At 42.2% G+C, this 18,605-nt stretch overlaps 1 protein-coding gene across 2 annotated transcripts; it reads left to right on the top strand.

Annotated features, from left to right (window-relative positions):
* The first annotated feature begins 708 nt into the window (after nucleotides 1-708).
* LOC100027389 (gastricsin-like) lies at nucleotides 709-13,873 on the top strand. Of its 2 annotated transcripts, none has more exons than XM_056818229.1 (9): nucleotides 709-1,011; nucleotides 7,316-7,466; nucleotides 8,223-8,340; nucleotides 9,463-9,581; nucleotides 10,121-10,320; nucleotides 10,960-11,082; nucleotides 11,651-11,798; nucleotides 12,383-12,481; nucleotides 13,573-13,873. In XM_056818229.1, the coding sequence occupies exons 1-9, from the start codon at nucleotides 869-871 to the stop codon at nucleotides 13,726-13,728; spliced, it is 1,257 nt and encodes a 418-aa protein (XP_056674207.1). In that variant the 5' UTR covers nucleotides 709-868; the 3' UTR covers nucleotides 13,729-13,873. The 2 variants fall into 2 exon arrangements, with proteins under 2 accessions (XP_056674207.1, XP_001370482.2); XM_001370445.4 differs by lacking the exon at nucleotides 709-1,011 and adding an exon at nucleotides 4,659-4,803.
* Nucleotides 13,874-18,605: the final 4,732 nt, after the last annotated feature.

The following is an 18,605-nucleotide window of genomic DNA, read 5'->3' as shown; positions in this document are numbered from 1 at the left end:
GGCTGGCAGCATGCTAAGCATTCAGACATCTTGGCGTGGTGGCAGCTATTTGTCTGGGTTTTGGCGGTGAGTTTTCCCTTGAATTGATTCAGGTTCAGGCATCTTGGCTGAGCCCTCTTGGAGTTCAGACTGATTCTGTCCTCTTTTACTCTCCAAAACCTTACCTTCTTAGAGCTGCTAATCTTCCCGCCCAGCACAAGCCAGGCAGGAGAAATCCTACACCTTTTCCTTCTCCCTTCTTCTTAAATTTCTTTCCACTATATTATTTAAATCACCATATATTTCCAGCTGACTTGGGTATTTTTTAAAATTTGGGATATCCATGGAGACCAAATAATTAATATAGCTTAGGTCACAATGCTAAAATTATCCCTTACAGTAGACAATTTTCTTCTACCTCTTTCCTATATTTCTCACTTTAATATCTCTACCTTGCTGTAAATAAAAGCTGCTAACAGTTATTTTGACTTAAGAAGTTCATTATTTTTTTACAAACAGCAACCACAACAATAATTTTAAAATTCTTATATTTGTCATACCCATTTTTAATGATTACAGTTGAATGAAGATTAAATTGAACTTTCCCTGATTATAACAATGAAAATACTTAACTCTCCCCTGATTGTGAAGATTAAATTTTAATCCCTGCCTATTTTTAGAACACCCTACTTAAATCTGAGTATGAAGATCTGCTCATTTTATATTTAATCATCAAAGGTGCAAACACCCCAATTCACACTTGAGTGGGGAAGGTCTGTTACCCACATGTGGGTTATGAATCAGAATTGACTGACTGCCTTCTGGGCAATCCTAGCAGAGAGCGTCAACTGTGATTGGTAGACATGGAATTAGGAGAAGGCACAGGACAATGATGCAAGAGAAAATGTCTTTAAAAGCTGTTATTTCCTGTGAGAAAAAAAATAATTCTTCATTCCTTGGAGTGTTGACTGGACCTGAGACCCTGTTTCCTGGTGAGGCTGATAAAGAATCTCCTGACTGGACTGACACATGGTGAGTGAAAAGCTGACTCTGAACTGCTGGTTTTTTCTCTGAAGGGACTGGCCTCAGGAAAGACCTGTCCTCTTGAGAGAGGTTCCCTGTATCCCCAGGGCCTTGGCTACAAGGGCCTGAGGTCCCTCCAGCTAAGAACTAACTCTCCTTGTCAGGGCTGAGATAAGGGCCAGAGATAAATACTTAGTGCTCAGGCTCAATATCTTACCTTATCCTCTCTCTGATTTCTTGCTTCACTCTTTCTACATTTTGTAAACAAATTGTAAGTAAAAATCTCTTTGGAATTAATTAAGTTCTTGGTGACCACATTCATAAAATATAAAGTCCAACCCTTTTAAAAATTAAACCCCTTTCCCTCCCTTACAGGATGATATCTAAAAAAAAAAAATTAAAGCATACAAGAGACATGCATTCAGAGAAGAGGGAAAGGAGAAATAGAATGGTGTAAATTATCTCACATAAAAGAGGCATGAAAGAGTTTTTACAATGGAGGGGAAGATGGGGAAGGTGAGAAGGGGAGTACTTTACATTACTCTCATCAGAATTGGCTCATTGAAGGAAGAATGTACATAATCAATTGGGTATAAAAATTTGTTACCCTACAAGAAAATAGGGCAGTGATGTTGAATCTTTTAGAGTCTGAGTGCCCAAACATCAACTCTGATGGCACATGTGAGTCTCCTGCCTTACCCCAGAAAGAGGAAGGAGGAAACCCTCCCATTGGGCTTTTGGACAGAGGGTGGGTCATGTGAGAAATGGCATCAGGTGTGCATGGAGAGGGGAAAGAGAGCAGCCCCTTCTGGCTTACCTGCCATAAGATTGCCAACACAGAAGTAGGGGAAGGGGATAAGAGAAAGGGCAGGGTGGCTAATGGAAAAGAGGGCAAATGGGGGGATGTGGTAGTCAGAAGCTAGACACTTTCCAAGATGGACAGAATGAAAAGGAGAGTAGAAAGGATAAAATGGAGGGAGAAAACAAGATGGAAAGTAATACATAGTAATCAGAATGGTGAAAGTTTTTTTTTTAATAAGTCTTTCTAATAAAGGCCTCATTTCTCAAATACATAGAGAAATGAGATGTATATTAAGAAAACAAACAATTCCCCAATTGATATGTGGTCAAAGGATATGAACAGGCAGTTCTCAGACAAAGTAATTAAAGCTCTCTTTAGTCATGCAAAAAAAACTATTCTGAATTACTATTTATTAGAGAAATCCAAAATAAAAACAACTCTGAGCTACCACCCCAAACCTATTAGATTGACTATTATGATGGAAAAAGAAAATAACAAAATTTGGATGGGGTGTGGGAAAATTGAGACACTAATACACTGTTGGAAGAGTTGTGAACAGATTCAACCATTCTTGAGAGTAATTTGGATTTATGCCCAAAGGGCTATAAAACAGTATTCTCTCTCTCTCTCTCTCTCTCTCTCTCTCTCTCTCTCTCTCTCTCTCTCTCTCTCTCTCTCTCTCTCTCTCTCTCTCTCTCTCTCTCTCTCCCCCTCCCTCCCTCCCTCCCCCTCCCTTCCTTCCTTCCTTCCTTCCTTCCTTCCTTCCTTCCTTGCTTGCTTGCTTGCTTGCTTTCTTTCTCTCTCTCTCTCTCTCTCTCTCTCTCTCTCTCTCTCTCTCTCTCTCTCTCTCTTTCTTGCTTTCTTGCTTTCTTGCTTTCTTTCTCCCTTTCTTGCTTTCCTCAGAATCAATATTGTGAATAGGTTCTGAAGAAGAAGAACAGTAAGGGCTAGGTAATTTGGGGTTAAGTGACTTGACCACAGACACACATCTAGGAAGTGTCTGAGGTCAGATTTGAGCCCAGGATTTCCTATCTCTAGACCTCAATACTCCCTTAATTTTTTTTTTGTTTGTTTGCATTTCCTTCCACAAAAGGAAAAATACGGGAAAATGTTTTACATGATTGCATGTGTAAAATCTGTTCAGATTCCTTACCAAAATTCTTTTTAAAATGTTGGAAACTGTTTTTACTTGCAATTGGGGGGAAAATAAAATAAAATAAGAATATTTATACAATGATTTCATTGGTATAAAGATTTCCAATACTCCCACCGAGAAGATGCAAATCCTCTCAATGCAAATCAATAGCTATTTTGAAACTAATAGTCTCAAAGACTTGTGTGGGGCATGGGAAAGTAAATGATATGCCTAGGATCATACAGTCAGTATGTCAGAAACAGTACTTTAAGCTGTCTTCCTTACTCTGAGCCCTGCATTCTATTCCCATATAATGTCCCTTCAAAGAAAGAAAGAAAGAAAGAAATGAGTGTATATAAAATCCTCCACTAAATTTCTTTTCCAGTACATCATCATTGTGTGTGGGTAACTGGTTTCTCAAAGGCTTTGCCAAGGAAGGCATGGTCCTATCAAGCAAGAAAATTTAGGCTTAGTGATGGACAGTGATAAGCTCATTGTTAGAGAACTAAATCTAGCTAAGTGTTGAATAACTCATCACCAGAAGATTGGCCACTTAGTGATGAGGATTTTTTGCCCATAGCAATTTATCTATGGAATTCAGGCAACAGTAACTATCTGTACTGGTGTGGGGGCTACCCATGCTATTAAAATCACGGATCTTTTTGCTCCCCTCAACTGCAAGCCCAAAAGAATGTAATTCCTTTAAGGGCAGGCCTGAGTTGATTTTTTTTCCTTTCTATTTCTAGTCCCTAGCAATGTTCTTGACACAACAGATATTTTAGAATTTCTTTTAGAATTTAATTGAATGATAGTGGAAACAATGTAGATAGTGGAAGCAACTGTAGATGAGTTCATGAAGAATGAGAGTGCAGTGAGGAAAGAGAAGAGGGTGCAGGGCAGAAGAAATGTGATCCCTGTGATTTTCCATTTTCTCCTTTGTCAAAGGAAAGGGGTAGACAAAATGCATCCTTTATTTTTTTAACTTAAATTAACTTTTTCCAATAAAATTTTTATTTGACTAAAGGAATTCTAAGATTATTTCCTTATTGGTCCCTCCCCTCATGGAATTTGCAGTCATAGTCCTTGTCTAATTTAATGTTTCTACTATAAAATCAATCTTCCCCAGGATTTATCTCCTGAGCTCTAGTCAGTTGACCTTGGTATCTGGTACAGGGGAGAAGTAGAGACCCACTATTCCTAATTTGAACCTTGAGGGCAATACCACCAATCCCTCAATCTATATGTAAGTAGGTCTCTCCCCCATCCCAGAATGATTTTTCCTTACAGAGAGAGTGAGCCAATGACCTCAGAGACTCTTTCTTCCAAAGGACTCCCTCAATCTTCCTTTCTCTAGCAAAGTCCTTCCAACCCTTTTCTCTATACATTTCTTCCCTATAAACTAGAAAGCAATAACATGATCCCTTCCCTCCATCTCTTCTCCCTCCCCAGCTGGGAGCTTGGACATGAGGAGGAGGGAGGGGTGTTCTATATCTCATTTGTTCTTGGTTATCATGTTACCATTTGGTCTATTTGTTTGGGACCAAGAGGCTCTGGGCACTTAAAAGCAGATTAAGCAGCCAAGTTCTGGATAAGAAGCTAAGACCCCACAGGCTCCTGACCTGCCACTTCTGCCAAATGATTATTCTGTTTACTGAGTGGGGCAGTGAGAAGTGAGGAGGAGGGAGGGACACCCCATTCTGGATGTATATATATGAGAGTCCCCAGTCCCTTTTCTTTAGCTGGGAGTGGATCTCAGGAGCTTGTGACTGTTAGGAGTTAGTGGCTTGAAGAAGAAATCAGCCATGATGAAGTGGCTAATTATTGCCCTTGTCTGCCTCCAACTTGCAGAGGCACATATCATCAAGTAAGTCCTGGGGCTGAGGGTGCTGGTGTTTGGGGAAAACTGATGTCAGGGAAGAGGACAAAGGAGAAGGGAGAAGGAAGCACAATGTATGGGGAAGAGGCCTGAATTTGGTAAAGATATCTTAATTTTCAATGACATGTAATAGCAAATTTCCACCTAAGTTTTCCAAAATTATAGGATTCAGATTGTCTCTCTCCCTCCCATCCCTCCATCCTCCCGGGAAAGAGCCCTGATTTTGAAGTCAGCATAACTTAGTTGAAATTCTGGCTCTGCTTTTTAGGACCTAAAGTATAATGGCAAGTGAATTAACCTCCCTGGTCCTCAGTTTTCTTATGATATGTCTTAAGATTCACCAAGTGCGTTCAGTATTTATAAGTTGTTTAGCTAGGTGGACAGCTAGGTGACACCATAGTGCAGAGTGCTGGGCTGTTCCTGAGTTCAAATCTGGTCTCAGACATTTATTAGTTGTATGACGATAGGCAAGTCATTTCACCCTGTTTGCTTCCATTTCCTGATCTGTAAAATTTGCTGGTGAAGGAAAGGGCAGACCACTCCAGGATTTTTGGCAAGAAAACTCCAAATAGGATCATGAAGAGTCAGATATGACTTAAAAAAGACTGAAAGATAGAGAACAACAAAAAGTATTTAGCAAAGTGGCTGGCATATAGTAGGTACTATGTAAATACCTATTTCTATTCCTCCCTCCTTCCCTTTTATATATGCTAATTATTATTATTATATTATTACTTATTATTAGGGATATTATTAGGGATAATATTATTATCCCTATTTTATGGTTTAGAAAAACCAAGACTCAGAGGAGGTAAATGACTTAGGGTTACAAAGCTAATAAGTGTCAGAGGTAGGATCTGAATTCAGGTCTTCCTGACTCCAAGTTCTCCTCCATCCTCTGAATCATCTACCTATTCTATTAGCTATAAAGTGAGTTAGATGAGACTCAATAACCATTTTGGTAAAGGAAAATGCCTTAACTTTGTAGTCAGAATGCAGGGATTTAGATACTAGATCTGCCACTTCTAACCTAGGTGATTCTGGGAAAGTTTCTTAAGCTCTCTGGCTTTTAGTTTTCAGATGTGCAAAATGAGGGAGTTAAACTAAAGGGACCTCTGCAGTCCCTTCCAGGTTTAGATCTATGATCCTATGATCTTTTTTTCCTGTCCTAGTAACAACTCTAAAACAGAAGGGCAAGAGCTGGGCAAATCCAAATCATACAGAAATCAGAGAAGGTATATATAAACCAGATAATACAGAATGAAAAAGCTTTCCTTTTGGGAGTGAGAGGGCTCAGCTCAGACAAGAAACTGGGTCTTGCCAGAGAGGAAACTCCCCAAAGACTCTCAGTAATAAGCTAGGAAGTGGGACATGATGGAGACATCTCACTTCTCTCATATGTTCCCAGAGTCTTTTCCTTTAGTTACTTGAAAAGGGGTTGGTCTCTTCCATCTTCTCTCTTAAAATTGGCAACCAGAAACATTCAATTCAATTTGATTTTTAAAAAGTCCTAAAAAAGACTGATGCTTCAAATGGAACTGTCCCTGAAAAGTCCCAAAGGTGTCTCAAGAGAGACTCTTTCTTGGAGAATCCCAAGAAAGTCTAGCAAAGACTGGCGCTCTTTCATGACTCGCTAACTCTACCCTGCCTTCTCTCAATCCAGTAAGAAGAGAATCATCTCTTTGGAACAGTGGTTACATTATTATTTCCATTTTGCAATTGAAGAAATGGAGACAAACAGAAGTCAAATGATTTACCCAAGAATAAATAGCTTTTCTCTGAGGCAGAAGTGTTCCTGTTTTTCCATCTAAAGGCTCTAAGCTCTTTTCACTGTTACCTAGCTGCTTAGGTGATGGAGGTGAGGCAGACAGAAAACAGAAGCTATGCATAGAAAAAGTAAAAATAGTAAAAAGAAAATGTATACAAAGTGAGGAGAAGTTGAGTGGCTCAGTGGATAGAGGGTCAGGCCTGGAGTCAGGAAGAAATCTTCCTGAGTTTGAATCCAGCCCCAGACAGTTAGTAGCTGTGTGACCCTGGGCAAGTCACTTCTCCCTGGTTGCCTTGGTTTCCTCATAGGTAAAATGAGCTGGAGAAGGAAGTGGCAAGCTATGCCAGTATCTTTGCCAAGAAAATGCCAAATGGGGTCTGGAATAATCAGATAGAATGAAAGAACTGAACAATATCTAAACTAAATATAAAGAAACTTCAGATTAAGAAAGAGCACACTACCAACTGGGGACCATCTTGGAAGGTCTTCTGGAAAAATGGTAGCTCAGTTCAGGAGAGTAAGAGGTCCCCCCTGACAAGCTGGGCCTGAAAGGGCCTGTTGCATAGGCTCAACTAAAAGCAGGAGGGAGTTCTCCCTCCCCAGTCTCTGGCTCTGGTTGACTTTGGTTGGTGGGGGCTTTGCTGCTGGATTGTGGGTGGGGTTGGTCGAGTCAGGGAGCAGTTGAGTCCTGGGACAATTCCACTGACAGCAGCTCCTGCTACCCCCTGCCAGGGTCCCTCTGAAGAGGTTCAAGTCCATGAAGCAGGTGATGAAGGAGAAAGGCGTGTGGCAAGACTTCCAGAAGAGCCACAAAATGGACCCTGCCACCAAGTACTTCAACCAGTTTGCTGCTGGCTATGAGCCCCTGGCCAACTACATGGATGTGAGTGAGCACCTTCTCCCTGCCCTCAGGCTCCAGGCTGAGCCCCTGCCCTCCTGGGCCCTTGGGATCCGCAGCTCAGTTTGTGACAGTCAGCTCGGATGGGCATCTCGTGGGGGCAGGGCCTGGATTAGAGAAAGAAGGAGAAATGCTGCCCAGGCCCAGGAAACCCCCATTTGGATGGGGAAGGACAAAGTCCTTGCCTGGAGACCCCTTCCATTGGAGTGGGGTTACTGTGCTGAGCCCCGGGATGGGCCCTGCAATGTCCCTGCATCAGCAGGTGACACAAAGATAGGTGGGAGCGATGAAGAAGTAGGTCAGACGGCTGTATGGGGGGCCCAAGAGGGCTTGGCAGGCTAGAGCTCTGCGCTGAATCCAGCATGATGAAGCTGAATGGAGATGGATGTGAAGTCTTAGCCTTGGGGGAAAACAAGAACTTGCTATTCCAGCTAGCTAAAGGGGCCTCCCGTTTCTGCCTCATTGGCAGAGCAAAGATCAGTGGTCGGTACTTTGTGGAGGGCCTTTTCAGATGCTGCTTGGACTCGGGTCTCTGAAGACCCTTCCGTGGCTGGAGCTCATGGAGAAGGCCACTCAAAGGAGAGAGTGCAATGGTGCCCCAGCCAGCCCTGCCAGAGGCTGCTAGCCCTGAGGTGGGGAGGGCATGGTTTGAGAGCTCAGGCTCACCAGCACTCATGGAGCAATTAGGATGGCAGCCACAGGGCAGGTCTGTGCGGATGCTGACCCAACCTTCCTCCCTAGATGTCCTACTATGGGGAGATCAGCATCGGGACCCCACCCCAGAACTTCCTGGTGCTCTTTGACACTGGCTCCTCCAACCTGTGGGTGCCCTCCATCTACTGCCAGAGCCAGGCCTGCAGTGAGTACCCAGCTGGTGGGAGAGGGGGGAGGGAGGAGGACAACACCCAAGGGCAGGAGATGGGAGACAAGGAGGGACTTCGGGGTCCCCGGGAGAGTCAGAAAGGACTGGCAGCTTCCTCAGGGTCACACAGCCTCGCCAAAGCAGAGCTGAGCATCGCTTTGCTCTCACTCTGTTGCACTCTGCAGTCTGCACTCTATGTTTTTGAGATGCCTGCACTGTGGACCTTGGTGGGGGCACAGCAGGATGCAGGAGAAGGATAAGACCTGGTCCTGCCTCTTCCTTCTCCCCTTGTGGACAGGAAAGGCTGAACTGGCTAAATGCTTCTCTTGGTGCTCCCACAGACAGCCAGACTCTACACGAGTTCCTATTTGTCAGGTAGACAGAACAGGCAGAGGCCACTCTGGCTCTGGTCAGTGGCCATGGACTTGGGTGACTGTGGGAGAAGCAGGAAGCTGCAGAAAAGCCAGTTCAGGGGGAAGAGAGAGTGTGGTCAGGCATAATGGTGGCTGAGAATGGACAGAGGGGGCAAAGAGGAGGAAGCTGCTGCCCATCCCCACAAGGAGAGGGGATTCTGGATCAGTCCTTAGATCAGCCCAGTTCCCAAGGCTTCTGGGGAAGAATTTGGGCTTCTGGTTCATTCAGATTGTGCCACCACCAGCAAGTGACTCTCACTTTTTTAAACCTCTCCCTTGTGTCTTAGAATCAATACTGAGTCTTGATTCCAGGGCAGAAGAGTGGTGAGGGCTAGCCACTGGGAGTTAAGTGACTTGTCCAGGGTCATACAGAGGTAGAAGTGTCTGAGGGCATTTCTGAACCTTGGACTTTCCATGTCTTTGCTTGGCTCTCCATCATTTCATACTTTAACTGCTAAGAGGTTTCTCTTTTAGCCACTACTCAAGAAAGGGAGCACAGGGATTATTATCCTCATTTTACAGATGAGGAAACTGAGGCTTAGGAGCTTTCCTAGAGTCTTATGGCTAATGAATAGCAGAGATGAGACTTGCACCCACATCTTTGCATACCAAGGACACTCTTTCCATTGCACTATAATGCAGAGGAGTGGGAAAATGGGAAAAGGATTCATTGGCCTCCACTGACCCCCTCTTTTTGTCTGAGCAGCCAATCACCCCCAGTTCAACCCCAGCCAGTCTTCCACCTACTCCAGCAATGGACAGACCTTCTCCCTGCAGTATGGAACAGGCAGCCTCACTGGAGTCTTTGGTTATGACACTGTGACAGTGAGTGTTTATGGGGCTGAAGGGATAAAGGGGAGCATATGAGTGGTTACCCAGTGGTGGTGGGGGGGTCCCCTTATGGCTGCTCCACTCATGGAGCTTGGAAACCTGGGAGCAGGGACAGGTGGGAGTCCAGCTGCCAGAAGCCACAAGCTGAGAGCTAAGGGGCCCTTCTAGTTTGCTGAGAGAGCAGCCATGAATGAGGGGAAGCTCTGCCTCCCTGCTTGTTCCTCCTTCTGCAGTGAGCTTAGTCTGACTTCAGGAGCCTCAGGGAGCATGAGGCATGTGAGGAGGGGGTTCAGAGCCATGCTGGTCTCTTGCAGAGAAGGCCTCAAGTCCCCCCAGGTTCTCTTCCCTCCCTAACCCCCTCCCACCACCATAGCTATTTCAGGATGGAGTTTGGGGGCATCCTGACCCTCTCCTCACTTGCCTCACTAAAGTGGGGAGACTGAGCTCATCTGTAGACCTTGGGGAGGATTATTTTTGCCCATCACCTTCTTGTGAGGTGGCCCTTCCTGATGGACTTCTTCTGACCCCCTCAGATCCAAGGCATCTCCATCACCAACCAGGAATTTGGCCTGAGTGAGACTGAACCTGGCACCAACTTTGTGTATGCCCAGTTTGATGGGATCCTGGGTCTGGCCTATCCTGCCATCAGCTCTGGTGGGGCCACCACTGTCATGCAGGGCTTCCTGCAAGAGAATCTGCTCAATTCCCCTGTCTTTGCCTTCTACCTTAGTGGGTAGGTGACTTGGTTGACCTCTTCTGCTCCCCCCAGCCACATTCTGACCTTATCCCTTTTCCTGGTTCCAGGGGACAAAACTCCCTTTGTCAGAACCTCTTAATCTGGGCTTTATGATTAGAAATATGCATATGCATATATACACATATATAAGCTTCATTTTCATTATAATCAAATTCTTTTGCAATCTTATCACATTTAATTACATGCATATAAAAACAGGATTCTGTGAAAAGGTCATAGGCTTCACCAGATCTCCAAAGGGGCCTGTGCCACACAGAAAAAAGTTTCTTTCACCCTCTCCTTTTTCTTTCTTTGTTTCCTTCTTTGTTTGTTCATTTGTTTTCTTCTTTCTTTGTTTCTCTGTTTCTTTCTTTGTTTCTCTCTTTGTTTCTTCCTTTCTGTCTTTCTTCCTTTCTTTCTGTCTTTCTTCTCTAACCATCTGTTTTAATATCAATTCTAAATCAGAAGAGTGGCAAAGGCTAAACAATCAGGGTTAAGTGAGTTGCTCAGGGTCACACAGTTAGGCAGTGTCTGATGCCAGATTTCAACCCAGATCCTCCACAGTCCAGGACTAGCACTGTTTGCACTGTGGTATCTAGCTGCCCTTAAAGCTGATATTTTCCCATTACCCTTCAGCAATGAGAATTCCAACAATGGTGGTGAAGTTGTTTTTGGAGGAGTGGACACCAGCATGTACACTGGAGATATCTACTGGGCTCCTGTGACCGAAGAAGCTTACTGGCAGATCGCCATTAATGGGTATGTCTGGGCAGAATGGATATGTTTTCCAAGATTATTCCTATACTCTGGAAAAAGGGGGACTTAGAGGATAGAAGCCCAAAATCTAGGGAGCTAAGTCATGGCTCATATGCACTGATATCCCAAGTCCTTATATAAAAGATATTTAACCCCATAGAGGCTTTGATCATTTCTGTAGGGACAAAGTTTATTATGAGTCCTTAAATAGGGAAGTTGAATGAGAGGAATGGAGATGCTGGACCCCTGTCTCTAATCTAGGAAGGAGACTGTCCTAAATTCTGCTTCATGCTGTGTGTGTGTGTGTGTGTGTGTGTGTGTGTGTGTGTGTGTGTGTGAACATGTGTGTGTTGGGAAGTGCAGTAGATAGAGATCTTTCGACTTGGGGCCCACCAAGGTGTCCCAGGCTGGGAATTCCTTTCCCTGGGTTTCCTCTGAAATGAGTGGAGTGGTGTTTTCTCAGCCAAGGACAAACTGAGATGAATGTGGGGGAGAGATTCTTGAACCCAGGCCAGAGGAGGGAAGGCACATGACCACGACCTGCATTACATCAGGGACTGTCTTCTTACAGGTTCTCCATTGGGGGCCAGGCTACTGGCTGGTGCTCTGGAGGTTGCCAGGCTATTGTGGACACTGGCACTTCCCTCCTCACTGCCCCCCAGCAGATCTTCTCTGAGCTGATGCAGTACATTGGAGCCCAGCAGGATGAAAATGGATCTGTAAGGGAGCCTGGTCTTCCCTAACTTCCTAGGAGCAGGGAATGGAGGGGGCTGGAAGCTAGAGTGAATGACTACAGAGAAAAACATTGAACTTTTCAGGCCAGAAGTCAGAAGTCCTAGGTTCAATTCCCACTTTACCAATTGTGTGAACCTGAGACAACACACATAACCTCCCTAAACCTCAGTTTCCTCATCTGCAAAATGGGAATTCTATAATAACTCTTTGATTCACTAATTCACTGGGTGACTGGGAAGAAATCACTGTGTAAACCTTAAAATGCTATGTCAGTATGACCATCATCATCATTATTGGCTCCCCCAGAGAACCCTACTACTCTGATCCCTGTTTCAGGTTATCAGGATCACATTCAGAATCAGGAGTCCTTTGGTTGGGGTAGGGTTTGATCAATGCACTGGGGCAGGCCTGATAGGGAGAGAGTGGAGCATGGGAGGTAGAAACTGGGCTAGGAGGTCTTTCTTCTGGACATTCTCTGGAAGCTCTAGAGAATCTTGGTAAGATGGAGATCCCAAGTGCCTCTTCCCCACCCAATATCTATCTTTCTTCCTGGGTCTCTCTCCTCTAGTACTTGGTCAGTTGCAGCAATACTCAGAGCATGCCCACCATCACCTTCAACATCAATGGTGTGGACTTCCCTCTACCTCCCTCTGCCTATGTCCTTCCGGTGAGTTCCCTTCATTTCCCATTCTGTATATTCTTGCCTTAGTCAGGGGTGTCTCTGAGCAGGGAAGGTATAGTAGGGAGGAACTATACTCTCCACCTTTAGAAAGTGGTAAAGAATTGAGGTGTAGATTAGAGACCAGATGAGACTTTCATAAATATGGTCCTCCCTACCCTCCAGGTCCTGCATGATGAAATGGATGGAAGTGTATATAGGGTTGGGGACTTGGGGAAAACAGATACACTCTTATTGCAAAGCTCTTTCAGTATTTAATGTGATAGAATCATGAAACTCCAATATTGGATGGGGCATCAGAGTGGCAAAATGGGAATTCCTGTCCACAATAATTTAATGTTCTTGTCATCAAGCATGAAGTCTCTTCTGGGGCAGCCAGTTTTTTGTCCAGTTCATAGCGTTGGAGTCAAAACCAGAGAGACAAGGGAATCAATATTTATTTACCACATGCAGTTCTCTTCTTGGGGCAATTTCCGTGATTTGATTCCTGTACCTCATTCTGGAAATTTTCTTGAAGGCCTATTTAGGAACAGAGCAAATGTAGATAAGTAGGTTTGTAGGCAATTAGATAAATAGAAAGGTGTAGACTTTCTTAGGTGCCAGGAATTGTGCTAAGAAGTCATATGTGGTTCATGTCATGTGCTAATTAATCAGCCAATAACAGACATAATGCACTCATCATGGTGCTAGTCACAATGTGTAGACATGTAGGATTGTGGGAAGGGTGGGGAAGTAAAAAACATCATCTAGGCTCTTTAGCATTTTACAATCCAGGCAAAAATGCAGTTATACAAAGAGAAAATGATACCAAGTAGGGAGTATTTATTTCTTTCCCCACCTTCCCAGCACCTTAGTGGCTAGATTAGATCAAAATATAGATAGGTGTGAGATGAAGTGGTCAAGGAAAGTTTCCTAGAGAAGAGTTAGATCTTTCCCACCTAGAGAAAGAACATGAAGCCTAAAGCAATTATCTCTTTCTCAATAAGTCCCACATTCAGACTGTCAAGACTAGCTTTCTGGAGGAAGTGGGTCATCATGAGTTGATGGATTCATCTCCTTTTCTTTCTTCTCACCTCCAGAGCAACAGCAATTACTGTGAGGTGGGGATCATGCCCACTTATCTGCCTTCCCAGAATGGACAGCCCCTCTGGATCCTTGGTGATGTTTTCCTCAGAAACTATTACTCTGTTTATGACCTTGGCAACAACAGAGTGGGTTTTGCCAACCTGGCCTAAGTTCACCTTCTAACCTATTTCCATCTACATGGTTCTTGGGGTTGCCCTCAACTCTGCTTCCCTCCCTTTTGTTCTCTCTGAATGGATTCTGGATCTTCATTATGGGTTCTGGGAGTCTATAAATAAAAATCTTTCTACACCTTCATTCATTTGTCCATCTATTCAACATGTGTCATATCCTTACTGTGTCAGAAATCACATACTAGAGGTTAGAAATGGTACATACAAAGATTAGATATCATATGACTCTAGCCCTTACTGAGGTTACATCCTTGTAGAGAGATGGAAATACCAATATATTGGTAACTATATGATAAATTCATTAGAGAAATACTAAATGAAATGTTATATAAAATCCAAGAGGGTGAGCATTGGGAGGGAAGAGGATTACTCTTCAATGGACCTGTGTGGTTTCTAAAAGCTCTTTGTAGAGTTAGAGGAGTTGGGATGTTGGGAAAGGATAGGAAGTTTCAAGAGGTGGATTGGTGTTCTTCCATTCTTTTGTAGAGTTTGATGTTAGTACCAAAAGCTTCAAACTGATAGCTTTATCTTGAATAGCTCCATCTACCATCATGATGTATCTTCTTTAGGAAGTTCATTTTTAAATACTTGAATGTCCATTCATCAATTAATTATTCAACATCTACCCTATGTGCCAAGCACTTAGTCTACTTAAAATTTTCCTCTGTTGATCACTCTCAGGTCCCACCATGCATGTTCATCCTTATTTTTTTCTATCACCACTGTATACTCAGCTCCATCAACCAAGTCTGATCAATAGCCCTTAATTAACTGTCTTCTCCATCTAGCTCTTTGCCTTCCCACATTCGAATCTTCTCGGTCTCTACCAATCCCTCCTGGAATACATCTACCCTTTTCTAATAATCCAAGTCCCTCCCTGCCCAAGCAGGGGAACCATATATTCTCTATTTGCTTGGGAGATTTCCAAGGGCAGAGATGATCTCTCTTTCCATACAAATGGGAGTTCCCTAAGGATAGGGACTATGTTTATTCTATTTGACCAGGAGTTTTGTATGGGTAATAACCAGGTCTCTGTCTTCTATACTTCTCTCTAAAGCCTAGATATGGTTTAAATATTCATTATACTCCAACAGAAGGTGATGATCCTTTATGGGACTGCTGAACAAATTTTTCCCATCCACTTTGGACAATGCAAGTTAAGCAACTCCCAGAATATCACAGAGGACTGAATACATTTTTATATCCTGCTCCATCATGGAATGGCTGTTATCATCCAAGTACAAGGCAATATTATTTGTCTAAATTGCATTGGTGCTAGTCAAATTTTCAAGAAATCAAGCCATTCCCCAATTGACAAATGGTCAAAGGATATGAATAGGCAGTTTTCAGATGAAGAAAACTATCAATAATCACATGAAAAAGTGTTCTAAATCCCTCCTAATTAGAGAAATGCAAGTCAAAACAACTCTGAGGTACCACCTCACACCTAGCACATCAGCCAATATGAAGGTAAAGGAAAATAATAAATGTTGGAGGAGATGTGGCAAAATTGGGACACTAATACACTACTGGTGGAGTTGTAAATTGATCCAACCATTCTGGAAGGCAATTTGGAATTATGCCCAAAGGGCTTTAAAAGAATGCATACCCTTTGATCCAGTGATACTACTACTAAGTTTATACTCCAAAGAGATAATAATGAAAAATGTTTGTTTGTGGTGGCAAAAAATTGGAATATGAGGGGGTATCCCTCAATTGGGTAATGGTTGAACAAATTGTGGTATATGATGGTGATTGAATACTACTGTGTAATAAGGAATGATAAAGTGTTTGATTTCCATTAGAGGTGGAAAGACCTCCACGAAATGATCAGGAATGAAATGAGCATAACCAGGAGAACATTGTACACAGGGACAAACATTGTGGGACTATCATATGTAATTGACTTTGCTACTGATAGCAATGCAATGATCCAGGACAATTCTGAGGGACTTATGAGAAAGAACGCAATCCACATCGAGAGAAAGAACTGTGGGAGCAGAAACACAGAAGAAAAACATTTGATTGTTCACTTGTTTATATGGGTATTGGATGTGTGCTTTTGGTTTTTAAAAGATTATTACAAAAATGAATAAAATGGAAATATGTATTGAGTGATAATACATGTATAACCCAGTGGAATTGCTTGTCAGCTCTGAGTGTGGGCAGGGGAAAAAGGGAGGGAAAGAACATGAATCATGTAGCCACAGAGAAATACTTAAATTAAAAAAAAAATTACATGGTGCTGAGTATATCTCCCTCTGCTAAGCCAATGTCTGAACTTCAAACTCTGGATTTTTTTTTTATCTTGCAATTACTCAAGAGGTAACTCCAAGACTGAAAAATGAAGTCTATGGATAACTAATATCAGAAAAGCATAAAACACAGATCTAAGAAGATAGATTAAAGATAAAACAATGCAATGGTGGGGAGTTGGGGAAGGGGAGAATGGGACCATCCCAGGGGACAGTTCTTACCAAAAGCCCCAGACCTGAGACTGAAGAAGACACTGAATTAAAGAAATTCCTTGGATTCTCTCAGAAAGATTGGCTGAACCTGAAGCAGTATAGGAAGAAAAGTTCTCTTTGTGGAAAGGGACACACTGGGGAATCTCAGTTTCTCTGAAACCTTGTCCTTACTAGTATGAATCCTTAATAGAGGGGAAAATGTGATATGAGAAGCTTTTATAAATCCTTCCTCCCCAACAGAGAATCAGAGTATCTAAGATTTGGAAGGGACTTCAGATATCACCTATTCCAATCTTTATCTGAACAGGCATCTTTTAAAAATTAATTAATTAATTTAAAGTACTTTTTCCAGGGTTACATGAGTCACATTCTCTCCCTCCCCTCTTCCCTACTCTCTCCTGGAGTTGACAGGCAATTCCACTGGGTTATTTATGTATTATCACTCAATACCTATTTCCATATTATTCATTTTTATAATAGAGTAAACTTTTAAAACCCAAACCCCAAATCCTATACCAATATACTAAGTGACAAATCATATGTTTTTCTTCAGTGTTTCTACTCCCACAATTCTTTCTCTTAGTATGGATAGCATTCTTTCCCACAAGTCCCTTGGGATTGTCCTTGATCATTGCATTGCTATCAGTAGCAAATATATTACATTTGATTGTCCCATAATATTCATTTACTGTGTACAATGTTTTCCTGGTTCTGCTCATTTCACTCTGAATAAGTTCATGGAGGTCTTCCCAATTGTTATAGAAATCAAGCAGTTTATCATTCCTTATAACACAATAGTATTCCTTCACCATCATATACCACAATTTGTTTAACTGTTTCTCAATTGAGGGATACTCCCCTCATTATCCAATTTTTTGCCACCACAAAGAGAATGACTGTACATATTTTTTAATAATATTTTATTTGATCATTTCCAAGCATTATTCATTAAAGACAAAGATCATTTTCTTTTCCTCTCCCCCACCCCCCATAGCCAACGTGTGATTCCACTGGGTGTCACATGTGTTCTTGATTCGAACCCATTTCCATGTTGTTAATATTTGCATTAGAGTTTCGTTTAGAGTCTCTCCTCTGTCATGTACCCTCAACCGCTGTATGACTATAAATATTTTTGTACAAACACTTTTTAAAAATATCTTTGGGGTAGAAACTGGATCAAAGGACATGCATTCTTTTAAAGCCCTTTGGGAATAATTCCAAATTGCCTTCCAGAATGGTTAGATAAATTCACAACTCTACCAGCAATACATTAGTCTCCCAATTTTGTGAACAGGTATCCTTTTATGACATCCTCAGAGAGGAGTCATCCAGCCTGTGATTAAAGATCTCTGGAGATGGGAAACTCACTGTCTCTGGAAGTAATCCATTTCAATTTTGTGCAACTCTAATTATTAGGAAGATTTTCTCTCTTCAAAATGAAATCTGCTTCTTTGAATGTTATTCTCCAGGGCCAAGCCTAAGAAAGCTTCTACCATGCCAGAACCCTTCAAATATTTGATGACAGCTATCATGTCCTCATCGAATTTCTTCTCTAAACTAAACATCTCTGGCTCATAATAATAACAGCTAGCATTTGCATAATTCTTTAAGGTTGGTAGTGTGTTTCATGTTTGTTCCAAGTAATTGGTTCATTTGTCTCATCTCTTGTTGCCTTATCATTCTGAGCTTACTTCTCTAAATATACTCCAGTTTGTCCCCTTTCTTTCTAATATATGGCTTCCAAAACTGGACATGTGACTCCAGGTGTGGTCTAATGAGGGATGGGCACAGCGAATCTATCACCTCTTTCAGTCTGCCTATGGGAGTATGTGAGTAATTGAGAAGTATCTATACACTCCCATAAATGTATTTATAAATGCTATAAAAGCCATTCCCAAAGATAAGCTTATCAATGTGTTCATTTACACCTCAGGGAACTTCTCTGCCAATACTAGTATTATTAGACTAAGTAAATTAAGGAGTGTGGAATCCAGTATGGAAAGGAGAGAAGAAGAAATGAAAGAGGAAGGATTTAGTTAGAGTGCCAGGCTTGGAAGTCTTGGCCCACTTCCTAGATGTCTATGAACCTGGGTAAGTCACTTACCCCCAGTTACCCAACCTTAACTGCTCTTCTAGCTTGGGAACAATACTTAATATCAACTTTAAGATAGAAGGTAAGAGTTGAAAAAAAGTCTTTTATATCATTTATAGTAACAGAACACTTTCTTTGCATGCCTTCTTTTATATTAATAACAAACCTGTGAGATGGGAAATTAAAGCATTTTTATACCCATTTTGAAGCTCAGAAATGTAAAATGTTCACATAAGAAGGTATTATTATTCCCATTTTACAACTGGGAGAACTGAAGTTCAGAGATGCTAAGTGAT

Source organism: Monodelphis domestica, chromosome 2, assembly GCF_027887165.1.
Source record: "Monodelphis domestica isolate mMonDom1 chromosome 2, mMonDom1.pri, whole genome shotgun sequence".
In the NCBI taxonomy this organism is placed as follows: Eukaryota; Metazoa; Chordata; class Mammalia; order Didelphimorphia; family Didelphidae; genus Monodelphis; species Monodelphis domestica.
The sequence above is the reverse complement of the archived record's forward strand: the minus strand, read 5'-3'. Positions and strand labels throughout refer to the sequence as shown.

Excerpts from the sequence above, each read along its gene's own strand:
- LOC100027389 (XM_056818229.1), top strand. The coding sequence starts at position 869 with ATGATGCAAGAGAAAATGTCTTTAAAAGCTGTTATTTCCTGTGAGAAA. Across the intron at positions 10,321-10,959 it reads TTTGCCTTCTACCTTAGTGG|CAATGAGAATTCCAACAATG; the intron begins GTAGGTGACTTG and ends ATTACCCTTCAG. Across the intron at positions 12,482-13,572 it reads CCTCTGCCTATGTCCTTCCG|AGCAACAGCAATTACTGTGA; the intron begins GTGAGTTCCCTT and ends TCTCACCTCCAG.